Source organism: Oncorhynchus mykiss, chromosome 30 (assembly GCF_013265735.2).
Source record: "Oncorhynchus mykiss isolate Arlee chromosome 30, USDA_OmykA_1.1, whole genome shotgun sequence".
Lineage (NCBI taxonomy): Eukaryota > Metazoa > Chordata > Actinopteri > Salmoniformes > Salmonidae > Oncorhynchus > Oncorhynchus mykiss.
In genome coordinates this window covers 44969869-44993638 of record NC_050570.1, presented here as the reverse complement: position 1 = coordinate 44993638, position 23770 = coordinate 44969869, and the positions used below count along the sequence as shown (strand labels likewise).

Below are 23770 nucleotides of genomic sequence, written 5' to 3'. Positions count from 1 at the left end.
CGCCCCAGCCCAGCAGCCTCCTCTTAAACCCTGCCTGTCAGCATATGGCTCCCCTGTGGCCCCCATCAAGCCCACCACAGGCCTCCCTGGCCAGACACCTCCCCAGCAGCAGTCATACTCACCCAGCCAGCCCCCTCCCTCACACCTCCCCTCCCACCAGCCCTATGGGGGCTTCAGCTCCCCCCAGGACCTGACCTCTGGCCCTGGGAGTTCTGGGAAAGGGTATGGAGGACTAGGGCCAGGAGGCCGCTCCTTCTCTGCCGAGGTGGTCTACGGGACGGACTCAGGATACGGCTCGCTGCCTACCTCCCTTGGGGGAGCAGGCAGTCCCTCGTTGGGATACAGTGGCCCAAGGCACTCCCCTGCCCTCCTGGGGTCTGGAGGGGGTGGAGGGTCAGCCGGCAGCGGGGCAGGGTCCGGGGCTGGTGGAGGTGGATCAGGAGTTGGGGGTGCAGGATCAGGATCAGGTGGTAGCAGCTCATACCACCTCCCTGACTCCAGCCCTTCTCCCTCCAGCATCATTCGACCTGGGCTGCACTCTCCTGCTCCCGCCCGTCCTGCCCAGTCCCCCGGGGGAAACAAATACCTCTCCTCCGTCCTCTCCCCTGCCTTCCTGTCCTCTCCGCAGGGCTACCCCGACACCCGAGGCGCCCAGCCTCAGTCCTACCACCCCACGCCCCCCAAGCCCAAGCCAGACACTGACATGCTGGGAGTAGAGCGCTCCCAAGACGAGGAAGATGACGAGGACTTCCTGATCCAGCACTTGCTGCATGCCCAGAGCCCTGCGTCCCACCCGTCCCAGCACCACCCCCAGCAGCAGCCGCCCCAGTCCATCACTCAGGCCAGGGATGGGGGCAAAGGTCTGGCCTACGACCTGAACAAGGCCTCTGAGGAGCGCTACCACCTCCAGAGCGTCATCCGCACCAACAGCGCCACCAACAGCATGGTTCCCGGTACTGCAGGTAACGTCAGCGGAGGTGGCCTGGAGAGCCAGCTGGAGATGTCTCTGAAGAAACAGCAGCAGCAGCAGGCCAAGAACGAACTAGGGCTGTCTGGAGCAGGGGCCAGCGGAGGGAGAGGGGGGGCAGACTCCCTCTCACATCCCAACCCTCACGTCCCCTATCCGCAGCAACACGACTCCCTCGGCTCAGTTGTGCAATACGGCAGGGGCGACCCTTACTCCCAACACCCTCACTCCCAGCACCCCCACCATCCCTCGCAGGTCCCCTCACATCCCCAACACACCCAGCACTCTCAACATGCCCACCCCCACTCCCACATCCACCCTCACATGGAGCTCAAAAAGCCTCCCGACCCGTCCGAGCTGCCATACCTGCGGAAGACACCCGAACTGCAGCAGCAGCCCCGACAGCCCCAATCCTCCCTTTCCCTCATGGACTCCCCCCCAAACCAGCCCCAGCAGCCTCCCTCTGCCCACATGCTCCAGTCTGTTCTGTCCCACACTACCCGCAACAAGATGGACACCCAGCAAGCTGCTTCTCAGCAGCAGCAGCACTCCATGAGTCAGCAGGCCATGATGGGGGCAGGTGGAGAGGCAGAGCCTGGGGGACAAGTGGGGGTGGATCCCCAGCCCCAGGCTCAATCCCAGCTGCAGCTCCAACTCCAGTCACAGGCTATGGAGGCCCACTACGGCCAGAGCCAAGCCAGCCAGAACTCGGTTTCTCCTCTGGGCATGCTGGAGCGCACCCTGTCTCGGGCCAACAGCAGAGACAGTGGAGGGGCCGCGGATAGAAGTGGGGTGGGGGGAGGAGATGGGGGCAGTAGTGATGGACACAGACAACAACAGCAGCAGCACAGGCTGCCGTCTCATCACCACTCCCAACAAACTGCCTCCAAGCTTCACAACTTCCTCTCCGAGCCAGACCTGGGCATAACCACACCCTCCCACCTGCACCACCTCAACCCACACCACCCCCACGTCCATCACCAACAGCAGACCCACCCGCACCACCCCCTCCCGCACACCCATGCCCACCACCACTCCCACCACCTGGAGACCAACGCAGGGCCCCAGCAGCAGCCTCCTCCCCATCAGAGGGACCAGGAGCCCCAGCTCTGCCAATCCCAGTTGGACCAGCTCAAAGAGCACCAGTTTGACACTGTGAGCCCCGTGGGGAAAGCGGGCCAGAACCAAGGTCAGCAGCAGCAGCACAGGTTTGTGCCTCTGACCTCCATCTGTTTCCCAGACTCCCTCTTACAGGATGAGGATCGCTCCTTCTTCCCCGGCATGGAGGATATGTTCTGCTCTGACGACTACTCCAAGTCGAGCTGCGCCGGGGGTCCTGGGGCAGGCCAAGGGGTCCAGGAAGGTATGTCTGAGGCACGTGGACAGGGACCAGACAGCATGGAGGACGTCAAGACCAGTGATGGAGGAGGTGTGTATGATGTGATGGGTCACCATGGCGACCATGGTTACGGGTACTGCCACGGCCTCACGGAAACAGAAAACAGCACCATGCATCTGGACCTGGACTCCCTGAAAACCCATGAGCTCCCCTCCACTGTGAACACAGAGCAGCTCGGCCTCATCCAGTCCCAGACTGTCTTGGGGGGTCCAGAGGGAGTTCCTGGGGACAGCTCCGCCAACAAGATGATTGGGGGTACGGGCGTGGGTGGGGGTTCTGGTCTGGCCGGGCTGACGTCGCCTATCTTCTGCTCCTCCCGACCCAAGAAGCTGCTGAAGACCAGCTCCTTCCACTTGCTGAAGCAGCGCCGCGACCCGCAGCCACAGGCCAAGAAGAACTACGCCCAGGAGTACGAGTTCGAGGGCGACGAGGACAAGGCTGATGTTCCCGCTGACATCCGCCTGAACAGCCGGCGGCTCCCTGACCTCCTCCCCGACCTGGTGTCCAGCTGCAGGAAGGCTGGAGGAGGAGGGGCCTCGGGGATGGGCTCCCTCAGCCCTCTGATGGGTGACCTGGACTTCTGCCACCCGTCCGGCTACCCCTCCCTTGGCCCCCCTCCACATCTCCTACCCCACGACGGGCCCAAGAAGAGGGGCAGGAAACCAACCAAACCCAAACGTGAAGGGCCACCTCGGCCCAGAGGGCGCCCTCGCATCCGCCCGCTCCCGGAGCCGCCCTACTGTAGGGGGCTGATGGGAAATGTAGGCGGGGAGACCCGTAGGGGTCGTGGGCGGGGTAGGGGGCGTGGCAGGAAGGAGGAAGGGATGATAGAGATGCACCGAGACATGAACAAAGTACCCAACCTCCAATATCAGCAACAACAACAGCAGTTCCACCAACAACAGCACTTTCAACAACAGCAGCACCAACACCATCACTTCCAACCGCAGCAAAATCTACAACCTCAACATCAACAGCAGCAACAGCAGCAGCACCTACAACACCTTCATCAACAACAACAAGCACAGCATCCACAGCACCATAAAACTTTCAAGCCTATCAAGGTAAGGGAGACATGAGCAGAGTGATATCATGTTTAGATAGCGAGTTGTATGGACTCCGTAAAGCTTACAGTGCCTTCAGAAAGTATTCATACCCCTGACTTATTCCACATTTTGTTGTGTTATAGCCTGAATTCAAAATGTATTAAATATTTTTTTTTTCTCACTCATCTACAGACAACACCCTATTATGACAAACTGAAAACGTGTTTTTAGAAATCTTAGCAAATGTATTGTTAATGAAATACAGACATGAATACAGACATAGGTGTTCACACCCCTGAGTAAATACATGTTAGAAACTTCTTTGGCAACGATTACAGCTGTGAGTCTTTCTGGGAAAGTCTAAGAGCTTTGCACACCTGGATTGTACAATATTTGCACATTATTCTTTTTAAAATTCTTCAAGTTCTGTCAAGTTGGTTGTTGATCATTTCTAGACAGCCATTTTCAAGTCTTGCCAAAGATTTTCAAGCCTATTTAAGTCAAAACTGTAACTAGGCCACTCAGGAACATTCAATCTCGTCTTGGTAAGCAACTCCAGGGAATATTTGGCCTTGTGTTTTAGGTTTTTGTCCTGCTGAAAGGTGAATTTGTTTCCCAGTGTCTGTTGAAAAGCAGACTGAACCAGGTTTTCCTCTGTGCTTTTTTTATCCCCCAAAAAACTCCTAGTCCTTGCCGATGACAAACATACCCATAACATGATGCAACCATCACCATGCTTGAAAATATGCAGACTGGCACTCAGTGATGTGTTGTGTCCATGCAACTTATTATGTGACTTGTGAGACTTGTTAAGCACATTTTTACTCCTGACCTTATTTAGGCTTGCCATAACAAAGGGATTGAATATTTATTGACTCAAGACATTTCAGCTCAATTTAATCCATTTTAAATTCAGCCTGTAACTCAACAAAATGTTGAAAAAGTCAAGGGGGGTGAATCCTTTCTGAAGGCACTGTAAAAAATCAGTTGTGTTATTTCCTCTCTTACCCCACTAACTCTCTTTCTCTCTGCATTTTCTCTTCCTCTATCCCTATACCCCTCACTTCAACTATCCCTTTCTTTTCCCCTCGCCATTCCCCAAATACCCTCATTCCTCCTTCTGTCTCTTTTCCTCTTTTCCCTACACCCATCACTCTTCTCCATCCCTTCTTTACATCTCTCAGATCAAGCTGCCTATTCCCTCTGTGTCTCCCTCTGACTCCTTACTAAGGACAGACTCCCTGTCCAGCACCGACCCGGTTCTCTCTGACGGGTCAGTGGGCTCGGCTCCCTCCCTGGGCCTGAGTCCTGGACCCACTGCTGGGATGGACATGAACATGACCAGGAGCCAGGAGAAGATGAAGCAGAAAGCTCAAGCCCAGGAGGTGAGTGCATCTGCCTTTGTCTTTTTTGGATTCTACCTGCTGTTTAGATGCCTTTTTCCGTTAACCTTTTTTTATTTTTATTTCACCTTTATTTAACCAGGTAGGCTAGTTGAGAACAAGTTCTCATTTACAACTGCGACCTGGCCAAGATAAAGCATAGCAGTGTGATCAGACAACAACACTAAGTTACACATGGAATAAACAATAAACAAGTCAATAACACAGAAGAAAAAAGAAAAAAAGAGTCTATATACATTGTGTGCAAAAGGCATGAGGAGGTAGGCGAATAATTACAATTTAGCAGATTAACACTGGAGTGATAAAGGATCAAATGGTCATGTGCAGGTAGAGATACTGGTGTGCAAAAGAGCAGAAAAGTAAATAAATAAAAACAGTATGGGGATGAGGTAGGTAAATTGGGTGGGCTATTTATGTCATGTACTGTCATGTTGTCTTGTCTCTGTCCTTTCCCTTCACCCTGTCTCCCTCTGCTGGTCGTGTTAGGTTACCTTTTCTCCCCCGCTTTCCCCCAGCTGTCCCTTGTCTCCTCTAACTACCCATTCACCCCGTTCCCCACCTGTTCCCTTTTTCCCTCTGATTAGGTCCCTATATCTCTCTCTGTTTCTGCTCCTGTCCTTGTCGGATTCTTGTTTGTTTGTGTCATTCATGCCTGAACCAGACTGTCATCATGTTTGCTGTAACCTTGTCCTGTCCTGTCAGAATCTGCCGGTCCATCTGAGCCTACCTATGTTTGGTAATTAAAGAAGCTCTGTTTAAGTTGATTCGCTTTTGGGTCCTCATTCACGCACCGTAACAGAAGAATCCGACCAAGAATGGACCCAGCGACTTCGGATCCTCTCCACTCAGCCGTCGAGATCCAGGGAGCGATGCTAGGCAGACACAAGCAGGAATTGTCTGCTGCTCGACATGCCGTTGAGACCCTGGCCACCCAAGTCTCCAACCTCACAGAACAGGTTCACCATCTCCGCCTCGATCCACCGGCCACTTCCAGGGCTTTCGAATCTCCGGAGCCCAGAATCAATAACCCGCCGTGTTACTCTGGGGAGCCCACTGAATGCCGCTCGTTCCTCACCCAGTGTGATATTGTGTTTTCTCTCCAGCCCAACACTTACTCCAGGAGCACTGCTCGTGTCGCCTACGTCATATCTCTCCTTATTGGACGGGCTCGTGAGTGGGGCACGGCAATCTGGGAGGCAAGGGCTGAGTGTATTAACCAGTATCAAGACTTTAAGGAGGAGATGATACGGGTTTTTGATCGATCTGTTTTTGGGGAGGAGGCTTCCAGGGCCCTGTCTTCCCTATGTCAAGGCAATCGATCCATAACAGACTACTCTATTGAGTTTCGCACTCTTGCTGTCTCCAGTGGCTGGAACGAGCCGGCCTTGCTCGCTCGTCTTCTGGAGGGTTTCCGCGCAGAGGTAAAGGATGAGATTCTCTCCCGGGAGGTTCCTTCCAGCGTGGATTCCTTGATTGAACTCGCTATTCGCATTGAGCGACGGGTTGATCTTCGTCACCGAGCTCGTGGAAAGGAGCTCGCGCTCTCCGTCGCCTCCCTCTCCGCATCACTACCATCTTCCTCTGCCGGCTCGGGTGCTGAGCCCATGCAGCTGGGAGGTATCCGCATCTCGACTAAGGAGAGGGAACGGAGAATCACCAACCGCCTCTGTCTCTATTGCGGTTCCGCTGGTCATTTTGTCACTTCATGTCCAGTAAAAGGCCAGAGCTCGTCAGTAAGCGGAGGGCTACTGGTGAGCGCTACTACTCCTGTCTCTCCTTCAAGATCCTGCACTACCTTGTCGGTCCATCTACGCTGGACCGGTTCGTCAGCTTCCTGCAGTGCCTTAATAGACTCTGGGGCGGAGGGCTGTTTTATGGACGAGACCTGGGCTCGGGAACATGACATTCCTCTCAGACAGTTAAAGGAGCCCACGGCCTTGTTCGCCCTGGATGGTAGTCCTCTCCCCAGGATTCAGCGTGAGACGCTACCTTTAACCCTCACTGTTTCTGGTAATCATAGTGAAACCATTTCTTTTTTAATTTTTCGTTCACCTTTTACACCTGTTGTTTTGGGCCATCCCTGGCTAGTTTGTCATAATCCTTCCATTAATTGGTCTAGTAATTCTATCCTCTCCTGGAACGTCTCTTGTCATGTGAAATGTTTAATGTCTGCTATCCCTCCTGTTTCCTCTGTCTCTTCTTCACAGGAGGAGCCTGGTGATTTGACAGGGGTGCCGGAGGAATATCACGATCTGTGCACGGTGTTCAGTCGGTCCAGGGCCACCTCTCTTCCTCCACACCGGTCGTATGATTGTAGTATTGATCTCCTTCCGGGAACCACCCCCCCCCCGGGGTAGACTATACTCTCTGTCGGCTCCCGAACGTAAGGCTCTCGAAGATTATTTGTCTGTAGCTCTTGACGCCGGTACCATAGTCCCCTCCTCCTCTCCCGCCGGAGCGGGGGTTTTTTTTGTCAAGAAGAAGGACGGGTCTCTGCGCCCCTGCATAGATTATCGAGGGCTGAATGACATAACAGTGAAGAATCGTTATCCGCTTCCTCTTATGTCTTCAGCCTTCGAGATCCTGCAGGGAGCCAGGTTTTTCACTAAGTTGGACCTTCGTAACGCTTACCATCTCGTGCGCATCAGGGAGGGGGACGAGTGGAAGACGGCGTTTAACACTCCGTTAGGGCACTTTGAATACCGGGTTCTTCCTTTCGGCCTCGCTAACGCTCCAGCTGTCTTTCAGGCATTAGTCAATGATGTCCTGAGAGACATGCTGAACATCTTTGTTTTCGTTTACCTTGACGATATCCTGATTTTTTTCACTGTCACTCCAGATTCATGTTCAGCACGTTCGACGTGTCCTCCAGCGCCTTTTAGAGAATTGTCTTTTTGTGAAGGCTGAGAAGTGCACGTTTCATGCCTCCTCCGTCACATTTCTCGGTTCTGTTATTTCCGCTGAAGGCATTAAGATGGATCCCGCTAAGGTCCAAGCTGTCATTGATTGGCCCGTCCCTAAGTCACGCGTCGAGCTGCAGCGCTTTCTCGGCTTCGCGAACTTCTATCGTCGTTTCATCCGTAATTTCGGTCAGGTGGCAGCTCCTCTCACAGCCCTTACTTCTGTCAAGACGTGCTTTAAGTGGTCCGTTTCCGCCCAGGGAGCTTTTGATCTCCTCAAGAATCGTTTTACATCCGCTCCTATCCTTGTTACACCTGACGTCTCTAGACAGTTCGTTGTCGAGGTTGACGCGTCAGAGGTGGGAGTGGGAGCCATCCTTTCTCAGCGCTCCCTCTCTGACGACAAGGTCCACCCATGCGCGTATTTTTCTCATCGCCTGTCGCCGTCGGAACGTAACTATGATGTGGGTAACCGCGAACTGCTCGCCATCCGGTTAGCCCTAGGCGAATGGCGACAGTGGTTGGAGGGGGCGACCGTTCCTTTTGTCGTTTGGACTGACCATAGGAACCTTGAGTACATCCGTTCTGCCAAACGACTTAATGCGCGTCAGGCGCGTTGGGCGCTGTTTTTCGCTCGTTTCGAGTTCGTGATTTCTTATCGTCCGGGCTCTAAGAACACCAAGCCTGATGCTTTGTCTCGTCTCTTCAGTTCTTCAGTAGCCTCCACTGACCCCGAGGGGATTCTCCCTGAGGGGCGTGTTGTCGGGTTGACTGTCTGGGGAATTGAGAGGCAGGTAAAGCAAGCACTCACTCAAACTCCGTCGCCGCGCGCTTGTCCTAGGAACCTTCTTTTCGTTCCCGTTCCTACTCGTCTGGCCGTTCTTCAGTGGGCTCACTCTGCCAAGTTAGCCGGCCACCCTGGCGTTCGGGGTACGCTTGCTTCCATTCGCCAGCGTTTCTGGTGGCCCACCCGGGAGCATGACACGCGTCGTTTCGTGGCTGCTTGTTCGGTCTGCGCGCAGACTAAGTCCGGTAACTCTCCTCCTGCCGGCCGTCTCAGGCCGCTTCCTATTCCCTCTCGACCGTGGTCTCACATCGCCTTAGATTTTGTCACCGGACTGCCTTCGTCAGCGGGGAAGACTGTTATTCTTACGGTTGTCGATAGGTTCTCTAAGGCGGCTCATTTCATTCCCCTTGCTAAGCTTCCTTCTGCTAAAGAGACGGCACAAATCATCATCGAGAATGTTTTCAGAATTCATGGCCTTCCGTCAGACGTCGTTTCGGACAGAGGTCCGCAATTCACGTCTCAATTTTGGAGGGAGTTTTGCCGTTTGATTGGGGCTTCCGTCAGTCTCTCTTCCGGCTTTCACCCCCAGTCTAACGGTCAAGCAGAACGGGCCAATCAGACTATTGGTCGCATCTTACGCAGTCTTTCTTTTCGCAACCCTGCGTCTTGGTCAGAACAGCTCCCCTGGGCAGAATACGCCCACAACTCGCTTCCTTCGTCTGCGACCGGGCTATCTCCTTTTCAGAGTAGCCTCGGGTACCAGCCTCCGTTGTTCTCATCTCAGTTCGCCGAGTCCAGCGTCCCCTCCGCTCAGGCTTTTGTCCAACGTTGCGAGCGCACCTGGAAGAGGGTCAGGTCTGCACTTTGCCGTTATAGGGCGCAGACTGTGAGAGCTGCTAATAAGCGTAGAACGAAGAGCCCTAGATATTGTCGCGGTCAGAGAGTTTGGCTCTCCACTCAGAACCTTCCCCTTAAGACGGCTTCTCGCAAGTTGACCCCGCGGTTCATTGGTCCATTCCGTATCTCTCAGGTCATTAATCCTGTCGCAGTGCGACTTCTTCTTCCGCGATATCTTCGTCGCGTCCACCCGGTCTTCCATGTCTCCTGTGTTAAGCCCGTTCTTCGCGCCCCCGCTCGTCTTCCCCCCCCCCCCCCCCCATCCTTGTCGAGGGCGCACCTATCTACAGGGTCCGTAAAATCTTGGACATGCGTCCTCGGGGCCGTGGTCATCAGTACCTAGTTGACTGGGAGGGGTACGGTCCTGAGGAGAGGAGTTGGGTTCCCTCTCGGGACGTGCTGGACCGTGCGCTGATTGATGATTTCCTCCGTTGCCGCCAGGTTTCCTCCTCGAGTGCGCCAGGAGGCGCTCGGTGAGTGGGGGGGTACTGTCATGTACTGTCATGTTGTCTTGTCTCTGTCCTTTCCCTTCACCCTGTCTCCCTCTGCTGGTCGTGTTAGGTTACCTTTTCTCCCCCGCTTTCCCCCAGCTGTCCCTTGTCTCCTCTAACTACCCATTCACCCCGTTCCCCACCTGTTCCCTTTTTCCCTCTGATTAGGTCCCTATATCTCTCTCTGTTTCTGCTCCTGTCCTTGTCGGATTCTTGTTTGTTTGTGTCATTCATGCCTGAACCAGACTGTCATCATGTTTGCTGTAACCTTGTCCTGTCCTGTCAGAATCTGCCGGTCCATCTGAGCCTACCTATGTTTGGTAATTAAAGAAGCTCTGTTTAAGTTGATTCGCTTTTGGGTCCTCATTCACGCACCGTAACAATTTACTAATGGACTATGTACAGCTGCAGCGATCGGTTAGCTGCTCAGATAGCAGATGTTTAAAGTTGGTGAGGGAGATAAAAGGCTTGCCATCGTGACCAGTGAACTGAGATAAGGCGGAGCTTTACCTAGCATGGACTTGTAGATGACCTGGAGCCAGTGGGTCTGGCGACGAATATGTAGCGAGGACCAGCCGACTAGAGCATACAGGTCGCAGTAGTGGGTGGTATAAGGTGCTTTAGTAACAAAACGGATGGCACTGTGATAAACTGCATCCAGTTTGCTGAGTAGAGTATTGGAAGCTATTTTGTAGATGACATCGCCGAAGTCGAGGATCTGTAGGATAGTTAGTTTTACTAGGGTAAGTTTGGCGGCGTGAGTGAAGGAGGCTTTGTTGCGGAATAGAAAGCCAACTCTAGATTTGATTTTAGATTGGAGATGGTTGATATGAGTCTGGAAGGAGAGTTTACAGTCTAGCCAGACACCTAGGTACTTATAGATGTCCACATATTCTAGGTCGGAACCATCCAGGGTGGTGATGCTAGTTGGGCGTGCGGGTGCAGGCAGCGAACGGTTGAAAAGCATGCATTTGGTTTTTACTAGCGTTTAAGAGCAGTTGGAAGCCACGGAAGGAGTGTTGTATGGCATTGAAGCTCGTTTGGAGGTTAGATAGCACAGTGTCCAAGGAAGGGCCGGAAGTATACAGAATGGTGTCGTCTGCGTAGAGGTGGATCAGGGAATTGCCTGCAGCAAGAGCAACATCATTGATATATACAGAGAAAAGAGTTTGCCCGAGAATTGAACCCTGTGGCACCCCCATAGAGACTGCCAGAGGACCGGACAACATGCCTTCCGATTTGACACACTGAACTCTGTCTGCAAAGTAGTTGGTGAACCAGGCAAGGCAGTCCTTAGAAAAACCGAGGCTACTGAGTCTGCCGATAAGAATATGGTGATTGACAGAGTCGAAAGCCTTGGCCAGGTCGATGAAGACGGCTGCACAGTACTGTCTTTTATCGATGGCGGTTATGATATCGTTTAGTACCTTGAGCGTGGCTGAGGTGCACCCGTGACCGGCTCGGAAACCAGATTGCACAGCGGAGAAGGTACGGTGGGATTCGAAATGGTCAGTGATCTGTTTGTTGACTAGGCTTTCGAAGACCTTAGATAGGCAGGGCAGGATGGATATAGGTCTGTAGCAGTTTGGGTCCAGGATGTCTCCCTCTTCGTACATCAGGAACTATTTTAAAGGGAAAGGGCAGGGAGTTGCTTGAATACTAGTGATGCACCGATATGACATTTTTGGCCGATACCGAATCCAGGCTGTATCACCTCCGGACGTGATTGGTCCCATAGGGCAGCGCCCATTTGGCCCAGCGTCGTCCGGGTTGGCCATCATTTAAAATAATAATTTGATATTAACTGACTTGCCTAGTTAAATAAAGGTTACACACACACACACACACACACACACACACACACACACACACACACACACACACACACCACACTGATCAAAAGGTAATTTTGTTGGCCTTTACGTATGTCCCCATTACCAGTAAAACATAATCAAAACCTATTTCTTTCACTTACTTGCTGTGCTGTTTCGTTGTTCATTTAACCCTAATTTATAAGACAGTTCTTATTTGATTACTGGTGGTTGGACCCATCAAATGTGAAGCTATCCACAAAAAGGATTAGCCACAATAGTGGACTTTGCGGTTAGCCTTCAAAATAAAAGTATGTAATTGACAGTGATGCAAATGCTTAAAAATAGTAGAATTATGCCATAATTGAATAGGTCATGCTAAACGAGGTTGGAATGTTGTTATATAAAATCAATTTGTTAATTTGACAAAAATCTGTTGAAATCACACTGGATGTATTATACTTTAGGATTGCATTGGGGGCATACTTATTTCACTGTACAGCCTTACCTATGGATTGTGGATCAATGACATGTGGTATCTGTCTACTCAGTGACACCCAGAGAACATTAGCATCGTAGCTCTTGTTGCGGGACTCTGAAACAACTGTGAATTGAGCCACATTTATTGTCAACCTATGTGTATTGAACACTATTCCAGAGAAAAAGCAATATTGCGTGGATGTTTTGGAGTCTGATAACTCTGAGGAGGATGTTGGGAAAAAATATCTTGGGTATTGAGTAGACAGATACCCCATTTCATTGATCCCCAATCCTTAGGTAAAGCTGTACAGTGCAATATGAATGTCAATACACACAATAGGCTGACTGTAGAGGTGATTTCACACAGTCACAGTCCCGCGATAAGAGCTACAACGCTAATATTTGTGTAAACTCTTCACAGTTGTGTTCTGTGGGTGTCACCGAGTAGACTGATACCCCATTACATTGCTTCACATTCCAACCTTGTTTACCATTATCTAGTCTAAACATGGCATGATTCCACCAATTGTAACCTTCTGCATCACTTTCAAAGAGGTACTTTTATTTTGAGGGCAAAACGCAAATTCCACTATTGTGTGCTAATCCTTATTGTGGCTAGCTAATACTTACTCACAAGGATTCCTAAATCATTGCTAAGAATACTGAAAATGACTGCAGTTTCTCCTGGTCATTGTTTTCAGGCAGGTTGTATTGGTGCTAGCTAGGTACCAAGCTAAAGCTATCTAGCTACCCCAGAAGTTGGGGTCGAACAAATAATGCTTTATTACCAACACGGTATTGTAAACACATCGTTCGTGGCAAGTGTTTGCTTGTTTGCAGACTTTTTTGTACAGCTTCGACAGTGCCACTGATAGTAGTGGTGGCGCTTGGCTTGCACCTGCAAATTCAGAACACACAACATTCTATAATAGAACTGTGTTATTTGACATGTCAAATGAAGCGTTTATTTAACGTGTCAAATAGTGTTATTGTCAAATTGTGCTATTTGACGTGTTTCTTTTTTGACACGCAAAGACCCAAACGGCGTTCCATAGTATGTTGTGAAGCTAATTGCAGTGATGCTATTACTATGTTACTCCGGTAGGGCAACATCTGAACAATAGCGCACTTGGTAACATTAGTGTGTACTGGTGCTCGATCAGTTGCAAAAGCTAACATCACCCACGACAGAGAAGGGTTGATTGTCAAGGGCAATGAATTCCATTATCTTGGTGTTAATGGATTACGCATTTGAGTTGTCTCGCTGAAATGTTTTTACTCTTTCAAATGACTGCTCGACTTGTTGACTGCTCGATCCACACGGCAGACATTGTGGGCTGGGTTAGGAATGCTGTGTTGCAGGTGCAGCGCAAAATTTCCCGTGGCGTCATTACGTCATGTACGTACATAATATAGATATGCACGTCAGCTTTGACATTGGTTTTTCACATCGGCCTTAAACTAGACGTCGGGCCGATACCGATGTTGGCATTTTTGGCATTTTTAGCTAATTTCTGCCGATTCCGATAAGTTCACCGATATATCGTGCATTGCTAGTGAATACTGTTTATTCACCTTTTTATTTTGTAAATAGTACCTATTACGTTATTATTGTTTGCGTTAATGTTTACTTCATTCACCATCTGTCATTTTGACCAGTGTTCAGCTTTATCCCAACTTATTTACCACTACATGTATATCCTTGGGCAAGGGTGATAGGGAGGCCTCTCTCTATTGGACACTAAGAGATAGTTTCAGAGAATCCGTAGTGATGCATATGATTTAAAAAAAACAAAGATAACATTTTTGAATATTTCATCAGCAATGATGTTTATTTTTCTATTTTTCTACCGAACTCGCTGGTCAGTACTTCACTGTTGATTTGTTGTTATGCACTGTAGCTACAGTATCGGAGGTTTTGAAAGAGATTTCTTCTCATTAGTGGGTGTACCTGATATATGTTTCTAATTATTCATGTTCGTCAGAGTTTCTCATTACAAAGTGAGAACGACAAAGTTATTTGAAGTGTAAATCTGTCTCTCATGCACATAGTGTAGGAATTGTAATTTTTTACTTATGAAAAGGGTTGGGGGTTTGGATCACGTCAAATCAGTAATCATTTTACAATGCACATTTTTGGGGATTTTGACGCTCTGTGGTGTGTGACCAAACCTGAGAGTTTTCTCCTCTTTCTTGTCACATTATACACACCAGCTTGGGAGGGAGGAATCACTTTATTTAAATTTACATTTAAACTGACAAACCTTTTGCATAGAAAACTGAAATATTTCTGATATGAACAACTAGTCCAAAAAAAGAACTTGGACATCTACTAGATGTGATAACGAGTATGTGTTTAATCTACATCTGACTTTATATATTTAAATTCAGCATATATAGTATACAATATTTACAGTGCCTTCAGAAAGTATTCATGCCCCTTGACTTATTCCACATTTTGTTGTGTTACAGCCTGAAATCAGAATGGATTAAGTCTTTTTTTTTTAAATCTCACCCATCTACACACAATGCCCCATAATGACAAAGTGAAAACATGTTTTTAGAAATGTTTGCAAATGTATTGAAAATGAACTGTCATGTACTGTCATGCCTGCTCCCGTACCCCCTCCCTGGTGCTCGAGGGCACCAGGCTGCCCATCATTACACGCATCAGCACAATATTGTGCTCAATATTGACTCACCTGGACTCCTTCACTTTGTTGATTGCCCCTTCTATATCTGTCTGTTCCTCCGTTTGTTCCCCGTGTCAGCATTATTGTCGTTTTGTTTTCCCTGTCCAGACGCTGTCCGTGTTCTGTTTCATGTCCGTGTTTATTAAATGTTCACTCCCTGTACCCAGCGTCTGTCCTTATAGTTAGAATCACCTTTGGCAATAATTACAGCGGTGAGTCGTTCTGGGAAAGTCTCTAAGAGCTTTGAACACCTGTATTGTACAATATTTGCACATTATTATTTTTTTAATTCTTCAAGCTCTGTCAAGTTGTTTGTTGCTCATTGTTAGACAGCCATTTTCAAGAATTGTCATATATTTTCAAGCCGATTTAAGTCAAAACTGTAACTAGGCCACTCAGTGTCATCTTGGTAAGTAACTCCAGTGTAGATAGGCAAGTCACTTAAGAACAAATTCTTATTTTCAATGACGGCCTAGGAACAGTGGGCTAACTGCCTTGTTCAGGGGCAGAACGACAGATTTTTTACCTTGTCAGCTAAGGGATTCAATCTTGCAACCTTTCGGTTACTAGTCCAACGCTCTAACCACTAGGCTACCTGCCGCTCTGTGTGGGGCACAGAGATGAGGTAGTCATTCCAAATCATGTTAAACACTATTATTTCAGTGAGTAAATGCAACTTCTTATGTGACTGTTTAAGCACATTTGTAGTCCTGAACTTGCAGTATTTAGGCTTGGCATAACAAAGAGATTAAATACTTATTGACTGAAGACATTTCAGCTTTTCATTTTGAATACATTTCTAAATATTTCTAAAAACACAATGCCACTTTGACATTATGGGTTATTGTGTGTAAGCCAGTGACACAAAATCTCAATTGAGTCAATTTTAAATTCAGAATGTAACGCAACAAAATGTGGAAAAAGTCAAGGGGTGTGAATACTTCCTGAAGGCACCGTATATTTATATTCGGTATTTGTATAATAATGGTCGGAATCTCATAGGAAGTCATTAAGATGGTACATATAATACAACATTTTCCTAACCTCTACATGGCCCTTTTCCAGGTGCTCAAAGCACTTCGAGTCACCTCATCCTCTATCAATATGTGATTGTAGTCTGAGTGTTACAGTGTAGCAGCAGCCAGCCATGTATGATAATAGGGCTTTTGAATGTATTTCTTATGTTGGGCTAGAGATCGATAAGATGGATTCTTTTTGCGTGAGTTTGATGTTCTGGATTCCATCTGTTGATGTCTGCTGGTTGGTCATGGTAAAAGTAAAATGGCGGCTGTTGCCTCAGCAACAGGGAGAGTGTGGACTCAGGAAAGTGGCCAATGAAATGAACAGTGTACATTTCTGTGCGATTTGCAGGGGTAGAGGGGAGAGGAGTGGAGTGGAGTCGAGTGGAATTGCGGTTGCAATTATAAAAATATACTGGTGTCAATTGACTGTAATGCCTTTTTAACATAATGCAGTAAGTTTAATTGATGAGATGATACAACATTTTCACAGTGGTGCAACAAAGACTGTTGTTGAGTCTTAATCAAGTGTGCTCAGATGTCCATATTATATGATTTGAAGCGGGTTGAACAGTCAAAACAGTGGCGACCGGTTTCCTCACGTCACTCTATAGAAAATGGAATATAACCTCAACTAGACAACAATGCAAAGTCAATCAGCCAATTCACCAATCATCAATTTAATCATTAATTAAACCTCTCTTGTAGCACACAGCAGTGCCGATATGCCAACAATGTAAATGTTACCCCATGAAACAAGCTGGCCGGACACTGCCTTTAATTGAATATGGGTTTAGTTTTTTGAACATATGATTAATTAATGTATTTTCTTTGTGGCCTCCACAGATGACGTGGGAGAGGGATATGGATGAGCAGCTGACCCCAGAGGCTTGGGCTGCCATGCAGAAGCTCTCCAACACGGTGAGAAACCTCAATCTGTCCCTAGCTACACCTAATATCTCACAGTATCATCTATAATTCATTACTCATATTTCACAAGTCATATAACTCAGAGATCCCTTCAGCGCTGTGAAACTCGCCAGGCAAGAAGGCTGCAGGGAAGGCTCTACCTCAGTCACAACAGTGGTGGGCTAACGTTGACTGGAACACAAACATTCAGAGGAGAGTTTATGTGTGTAGTTAGATCTTGTGGTTAGTGGAGCATAAAGATAGAGGGGCATAGGGCTCCACAAGTGATATTTCAAGCTTCAGAGTAAAGTTGGGGAAAGACAAAAGAGAACCACACATTGGTGTGTGTAAGTTTTTAAAAAACATTTAAGGTGCAATTTTCGCAAGTATGTGGGTCATTTTCACAACTCTATTTTCGATTGACTGAGTACATACAACAAAGAACTTTACCAAAATACTCTGTCAATTTGGACAAATATTCTATCTAAGTATCTGGTTTTCAAAATGCAATATTCACTTGCCTTTAGATATTATGTTCTTGTCATTTTTTAACAACACAACTATCTCTTAATTAATCAAAGTGCTCCAAACTGCTAACTACTGAACCAAAAGTATACTCATGCCTCGTTACTGTAGCTTACATAGTTTGATAACTTCTGAACACTACATTTCTATATTTTTCCCTCATAAATGTATCAAATTGACATAAATTTAGGTTGGAAGGTAAAACCAAATCATATACAGTGGGGCAAAAAAGTATTTAGTCAGCCACCAATTGTGCAAGTTCTCCCACTTAAAAAGATGAGAGAGGCCTGTAATTTTCATCATAGGTACACTTCAACTATGACAGACAAAATGAGAAAAAAAAATCCTGAAAATCACATTGGATTTTTAATAAATGTATTTGCAAATTATGGTGGAAAATAAGTATTTGGTCACCTACAAACAAGCAAGATTTCTGGCTCTCACAGACCTGTAACTTCTTCTTTAAGAGGCTCCTCTGTCCTCCACTCGTTACCTGTATTAATTGCACCTGTTTGAAGTTGTGGACAGGTGTCTTTATACTGATAACAACTTCAAACAGTCACGGCTCTCACAGACTTGTTAGTTTTTCTTTAAGAAGCCCTCCTGTTCTCCACTCATTACCTGTATTAACTGCACCTGTTTGAACTCGTTACCTGTATAAAAGACACCTGTCCACACACTCAATCAAACAGACTACAACCTCTCCATGCAAGATCTCACCTCGTGGGGCATCAATGATCATGATGGAAGGTGAGGGATCAGCCCAGAACTACACGGCAGGACCTGGTCAATGACCTGAAGAGAGCTGGGACCACAGTCTCAAAGAAAACCATTAGTAACACACTATGCCGTCATGGATTAAAATCCTGCAGCGCACGCAAGGTCCCCCTGCTCAAGCCAGCGCATGTCCAGGCCCAACTGAAGTTTGCCAATGACCATCTGGATTATCCAGAGGAGGAATGGGAGAAGGTCATGTGGTCTGATGAGACAAAAATAGAGCTTTTTGGTCTAAACTCCACTCACCGTGTTTGGAGGAAGAAGGATGAGTACAACCCCAAGAATACCATCCCAACCGTGAAGCATGGAGGTGGAAACACATTGGGGATTGTTTTCTGCAAAGGGGACAGGAAGACTGCACCGTATTAAGGGGAGGATGGATGGGGCCATGTATCGCGAGATCTTGGCCAACAACCTCCTTCCCTCAGTAAGAGCATTGAAGATGGGTCGTGGCTGGGTCTTCCAGCATGACAACGACCCAAAACACACAGCCAGGGCAACTAAGGAGTGGCTCCGTAAGAAGCATCTCAAGGTCCTGGAGTGGCCTAGCCAGTCTCCAGACCTGAACCCAATAGAAAATCTTTGGAGGGAGCTGAAAGTCCGTATTGCCCAGCGACAGCCCCGAAACCTGAAGGATCTGGAGAAGGTCTGTATGGAGGAGTGGGCCAAAATCCCTTCTGCAGTGTGTGCAAACCTGGTCAAGAACTACAGGAAATGTATGATCTCTGTAATTGCAAACAAAGGTTAAGTTCTGCTTTTCTGATGTATCAAATACTATAAAATTCAAATTAATTACCTAACAATCATGCAATGTGATTTTCTGGATTTTTGTTTTAGATTCCGTCTCTCACAGTTGAAGTGTACCTATGATAAAAATTACAGACCTCTACATGCTTTGTAAGTAGGAAAACCTGCAAAATCGGCAGTGTATCAAATACTTGTTCTCCCCACTGTATGTGTATTAAAGTAGTCAAAAGATTAGTATTTGGGCCCATATTCCTAGCATGCAATGTTTACATCAAGCTTGTGATGCTAGAAACTTGTTGGATGCATTTGCTGTTTGTTTTGGTTGTGTGTCAAATTGTTTTGTGCCCAATAGAAATTTATGGTAAATAAAGCATTGTGTAATTTTTATTGTAAATACAGTAAGAATATAATATGTTTCTAAAAAATTCTACATTAATATGGATGCTACCATGATTACAGATAGTGCTGAATGAATTGTGAGTAATGGTAAGTGAGACGCACAAATATTATACCCCCAAGACATGCTAACCTCTCACCATTACAATAACAGGGGAGGTTAACAGTTTTAGGTGGTATGATATTTGTGTGTCTAACTTTCTCACTCATCATTATTCACATTTCATTCAGGACTATCCTTAACCATGGTAGCAACAAACGTTAATGTAGAAGTGTTGAGAAACTTATTCAATTCTTATTTACAATAAAAGTGACTCCAAAATGACAGAATACATTATTTACCATTTATTTCTATTGGGCACAAAATACCCTCAAATTTAAGCTGACAGTCTGCACTTTAACCTCATAGTCATTGTATCACTTACAATCCAAAGTGCTTTAGTACAGAGCCAAAACATATGTACTGTATAAGGATAATGAAACTGTAAGGCTGACATGCACTACATGACCAAAAGTATGTGGATACTCGTCTACTGCTCGTCAAACATCTCATTCAAAAATCATGGGCATTAATATGGAGTATCCCCTTTGCTGCCGTAACAGTCTCCACTCTTCTGGGAAGGCTTTCCACTAAATGTTGAAACATTGCTGCGGGGACTTTCTACCATTCAGCCACAAGAGCATTCATGAGGTCGGGCACTGATGTTGGCCGATTAGTCTGACTCGCAGTCTGCGTTCCAATTCATCCCAAATGTGTTTGATGGAGTTGAGGTCAGGGCTCTGTACAGGCCAGTGAAGTTCTTCCACACTTTTTATACGCTTCGGCGGTCCCGTTCTGTGAGCTTGTGTGGCCTACCACTTTGCCAATGAGCCTTTGTTGCTCATAGACGTTTCCACTTCACAATAACAACACTTGCAGTTGACCGTGGTAGCTCTAGCAGGGCAGAAATTTTACGAACTGCCTTGTTGGAAAGGTGGCACCCTATGACGGTCACTGAAAGTCACTGAGCTCTTAGTAAGGCCATTCTACTGGCAGTGTTTGTCTATGGAGATTGCATGGCGGTGCACTCAATTTTATACACCTGTCAGCAACTTGTGTGGCTGAAATAGCTGAATCCACTCATTTGAAAGGGAGTATATATTTTTGTATATGTAGTGTATATCTCAACGTGCTCAAAACCTGTCAATTGATACAAATCAGAAAGAAAATCTGTGCATGTCAAGCTATAGCCAAATACTGTATGGAAAATTATATTTACCATCTACTATTCTTTCTATTCAGCACTTCAAAAAGAACCGTGTTAAAATGTGTATGTTGAATTTTTTGCTATTGGATTGAATAGTAGTTAACTTGACTAAATGCTGAGCCTATCGTCATTATCTGATGTATTGGTGACTAAATAAAATATTCTCCTGGTATTTCACAAAATAATTGGATTTTGTATGAGTGACTCATGGGTGAAATATGTGTGAAACTCCAATGCATGAACAATCAAATGTTCTGAGCATAAGATACAAGTGTTATCAGTTTAGTTTTGTACTTTGAGTTTTGAAAATATCCCACTGGGTACAAACTGGTTGAATCAACATTGTTTCAGCGTAATTCGTCAACGTATTGTGATGTAGAATCTACATGGAAAATACATTGGATTTGAAAAAAGTTATCCGCTATTGTTTTGAGGTTGTCAACGACAGGATTATGTCATCAAGGTAACCAAATTTCAACATAGACAAGCCTTATGTTGAAATATGTTGAATTTGTACCAATAGGCTGGGCAGCACCTCCTACTGTAGAATTGTTCTAGCTACAGCTACCCTCCCATCCAAAGTTTTAACAAAGCCCAGCTATCATATTTGTCACTGACTATTAGCAATGTGCTATTGTGAGAATGATTGTTGAGAGAGCTCCACTTAAAAACTAAGTAGAGTCATTGTTGCTATCATTCCAAAGGGTAGGTTTAACAGAGCAAATATGTGACCATACTTTATCTATCATCAGTGATGCTATTTTCAAAGTCATCAACAGAAATTGTTTTAATTCAACCCAGAATTCAACACAAAAATTGAGATGGAGACTTGAATCCAACATATCAATTATTAATTTGTAGATATACAGGAATTAAAGGCAGACTAAGTCAGTTGCACAGATGGAACTATTCATGTAGAAGATCAAAATATTTTTCAAATGTTGATATTTGGTTGCATTGACAACTAAACACAAATCAATATCACTTTTGAAATACAATAATATGAGTAACACATCCATGGTCAAATTCTTATGTAATCATATAAAGCGTGCATAGAATCTCAAACGGCATTGACACATCCAATCGCCACATTTTGAGGTTACCGTAGCTATACATTTCTTCTTACGTAATCATATAAACCGTGCGCGTAAGATAGCATGCTTAGGTTATCGCAGGTCTGTGGAGATTGCTGTAATAATCTCTGCAGAATCTCTAACGGCATTGATCACTTGCACCATGTACTTTTAATGTAATCTCAACTGCAATCTAGGTCATTTGGTTCTGCTATTAGATGAAGCACAGTGACATCACATGAATCTATTGTATAAATGAACTAAATATCTGACTTTGTATTCCAATTTCAACTTTGCTGTGAATTTATATGGTTGAAAGTATAGTGATAGAGAAATAATGAGAAAAAGGTGTGAATGGGGAAGAGAAAAAAAAGAGTATATAGGAGGGAGATTTTTACATGTCATTATAATAAAGCTTGGACTGAAACAAATGGTAAGAAATCCCTAAATGCTATATAACTGTATTTTCCCCAAAAATCAGACATTGTTTTATCAGACATTGTTTTTATTTTGGAATTTGGTTGTGCTTTTAAATGGTTGAAAGCATAGTGATAACACATTGGAAGTTCAACTAACTTTTGCCTGTTTTTTTGAGTGGGTGAATATAGGTTGTAATCTCATTGATCAACGTCTCAACCAGATATTAGCCAATTATCCACGTTGAAATGACGCAGTGTGCCCAGAGGGATACCACTTACATCTGAAAGTGTCAGGACAGCCGAAACAAATGACCTCACCATTTGGCTGTGCTTTGAAGATGCATTAGAGGTGTGTGTATGTAAGGCTGTGTGTATGTGAGGCTGTGTGTGTGAATCTACATAGAGCTGTGTGTGTGAGGCTGTGTGTAAGGCTGTGTGCATATCGGCAGCCTATAGAGGGCGAAGCAGAGACATGAGTCTGAGGTGATTGACAGCCAGCCTCTGACTGACAATAAATCAGAGAGTAAGGGAGAGAGGAGAGAGAAGGCTGTTGCCAGGGTTGCTGTTGCCACGGTTACCCAATTATATTTTCTTACCACCCTCAGACACCCCCCCCCCCCCTGCTGTTGGTAAGGTGAACTACCTCTATTCAGAGGAAGAGAAAGGTTTGTAAAGGTACACCCAACACGAAGCATGGAAAAATATGATTATATGGCATTTAGGGATTTATTACCATTTGTTTCTGTCCAAGTTTAATTATAATAATATATACAATTCTCCCTCCTATATACTATTTTTTTTATTTTCCCATTCACACCTTTTTCTCATTATTTCTCCTGCCATTATATTTCTTATTTCTTTCCTCCCCTGTCTTGTCTGCACCTCACCTTTCCTCTTCCCTCTCTTTTCTCCTCTCCTCATCTCCTCTCTTCCCCCCCCTCCTCCCTCTTAGACAGAGGACAAGCCCCCGGAGCTGAAGTCTAATTTCATGGCCTCCTTCCTGGACTTCCTCAAAACGGGGAAGAAGCAGCCTGAATCTGGACCTGGTGGACCACAAGACCTAGGAGGGCCAGTGGAAGGAGCTGAAACCACAGACTCTTCCTCCCTGAAGGGTAGGATCCTGTCCCTGTCTCCCCCTCCACCGCCCCCTCCTCCACCCCCTCCGTTTGGGGACAGTAGCGAGGGCGAGGATGGGCTGAGTCCCTGTAAGCGTCTGGACGACGAGCTGAAGAGGAACCTGGAGACACTGCCGTCCTTCTCCTCCGACGAGGAGGAGGACTCTGTCAGTAAGAACCAGGACCTGCAGAAGAGCATCTCCTCGGCCATATCTGCCCTTTACGACACTCCCCATTCACTGGCTGCAGCCGTGGCTCTGCCCCCACCCAGCCCATCTCCGTCTCAGAGCCCATCGCTGCCACCAACGCCGCTGCCCGTGGTCCAAATGCAGGAGGACGTAGCCGATCTGGAGGAGCAGGACAATGAAGTAGAGACAAACATGCAACTTCACAACACACAGGCCAACACACAGCCAAATACACCATCCCCAGAACAGGAAGGACTGAGTGGGATGGACAGAGTGGATGAACGACAAGAGGAGGAAGAGAAGGAGATGGAGAAGAAGAGGGTAAAGGAAGAACTGAATTTAGAGTCTAGGGGTGTGGAGGAAGAAGTAGAGGAGAGAGAAGAGGAGGAGAGAGAGCCTGAGTTTGAGATGCTGGATGCTCCTAAAGTGGAAGGTGAGTAGCCTACTATCTCAGATATTCTGGAATGGTCTGACAAACAGT

At 46.6% G+C, this 23770-nt stretch overlaps 1 protein-coding gene across 1 annotated transcript in view; it reads left to right on the top strand.

Moving 5' to 3' along the window:
- LOC110521015 (proline-rich protein 12) overlaps window positions 1–23770 on the top strand; it is a 52767-nt gene that overhangs the window by 9631 nt on the left and 19366 nt on the right. The window contains 4 exon segments of the mRNA XM_036968946.1: window positions 2–3430; window positions 4597–4797; window positions 16740–16814; window positions 22939–23722. Of these exon segments, the coding sequence (XP_036824841.1) occupies window positions 2–3430; window positions 4597–4797; window positions 16740–16814; window positions 22939–23722 (4489 nt within the window).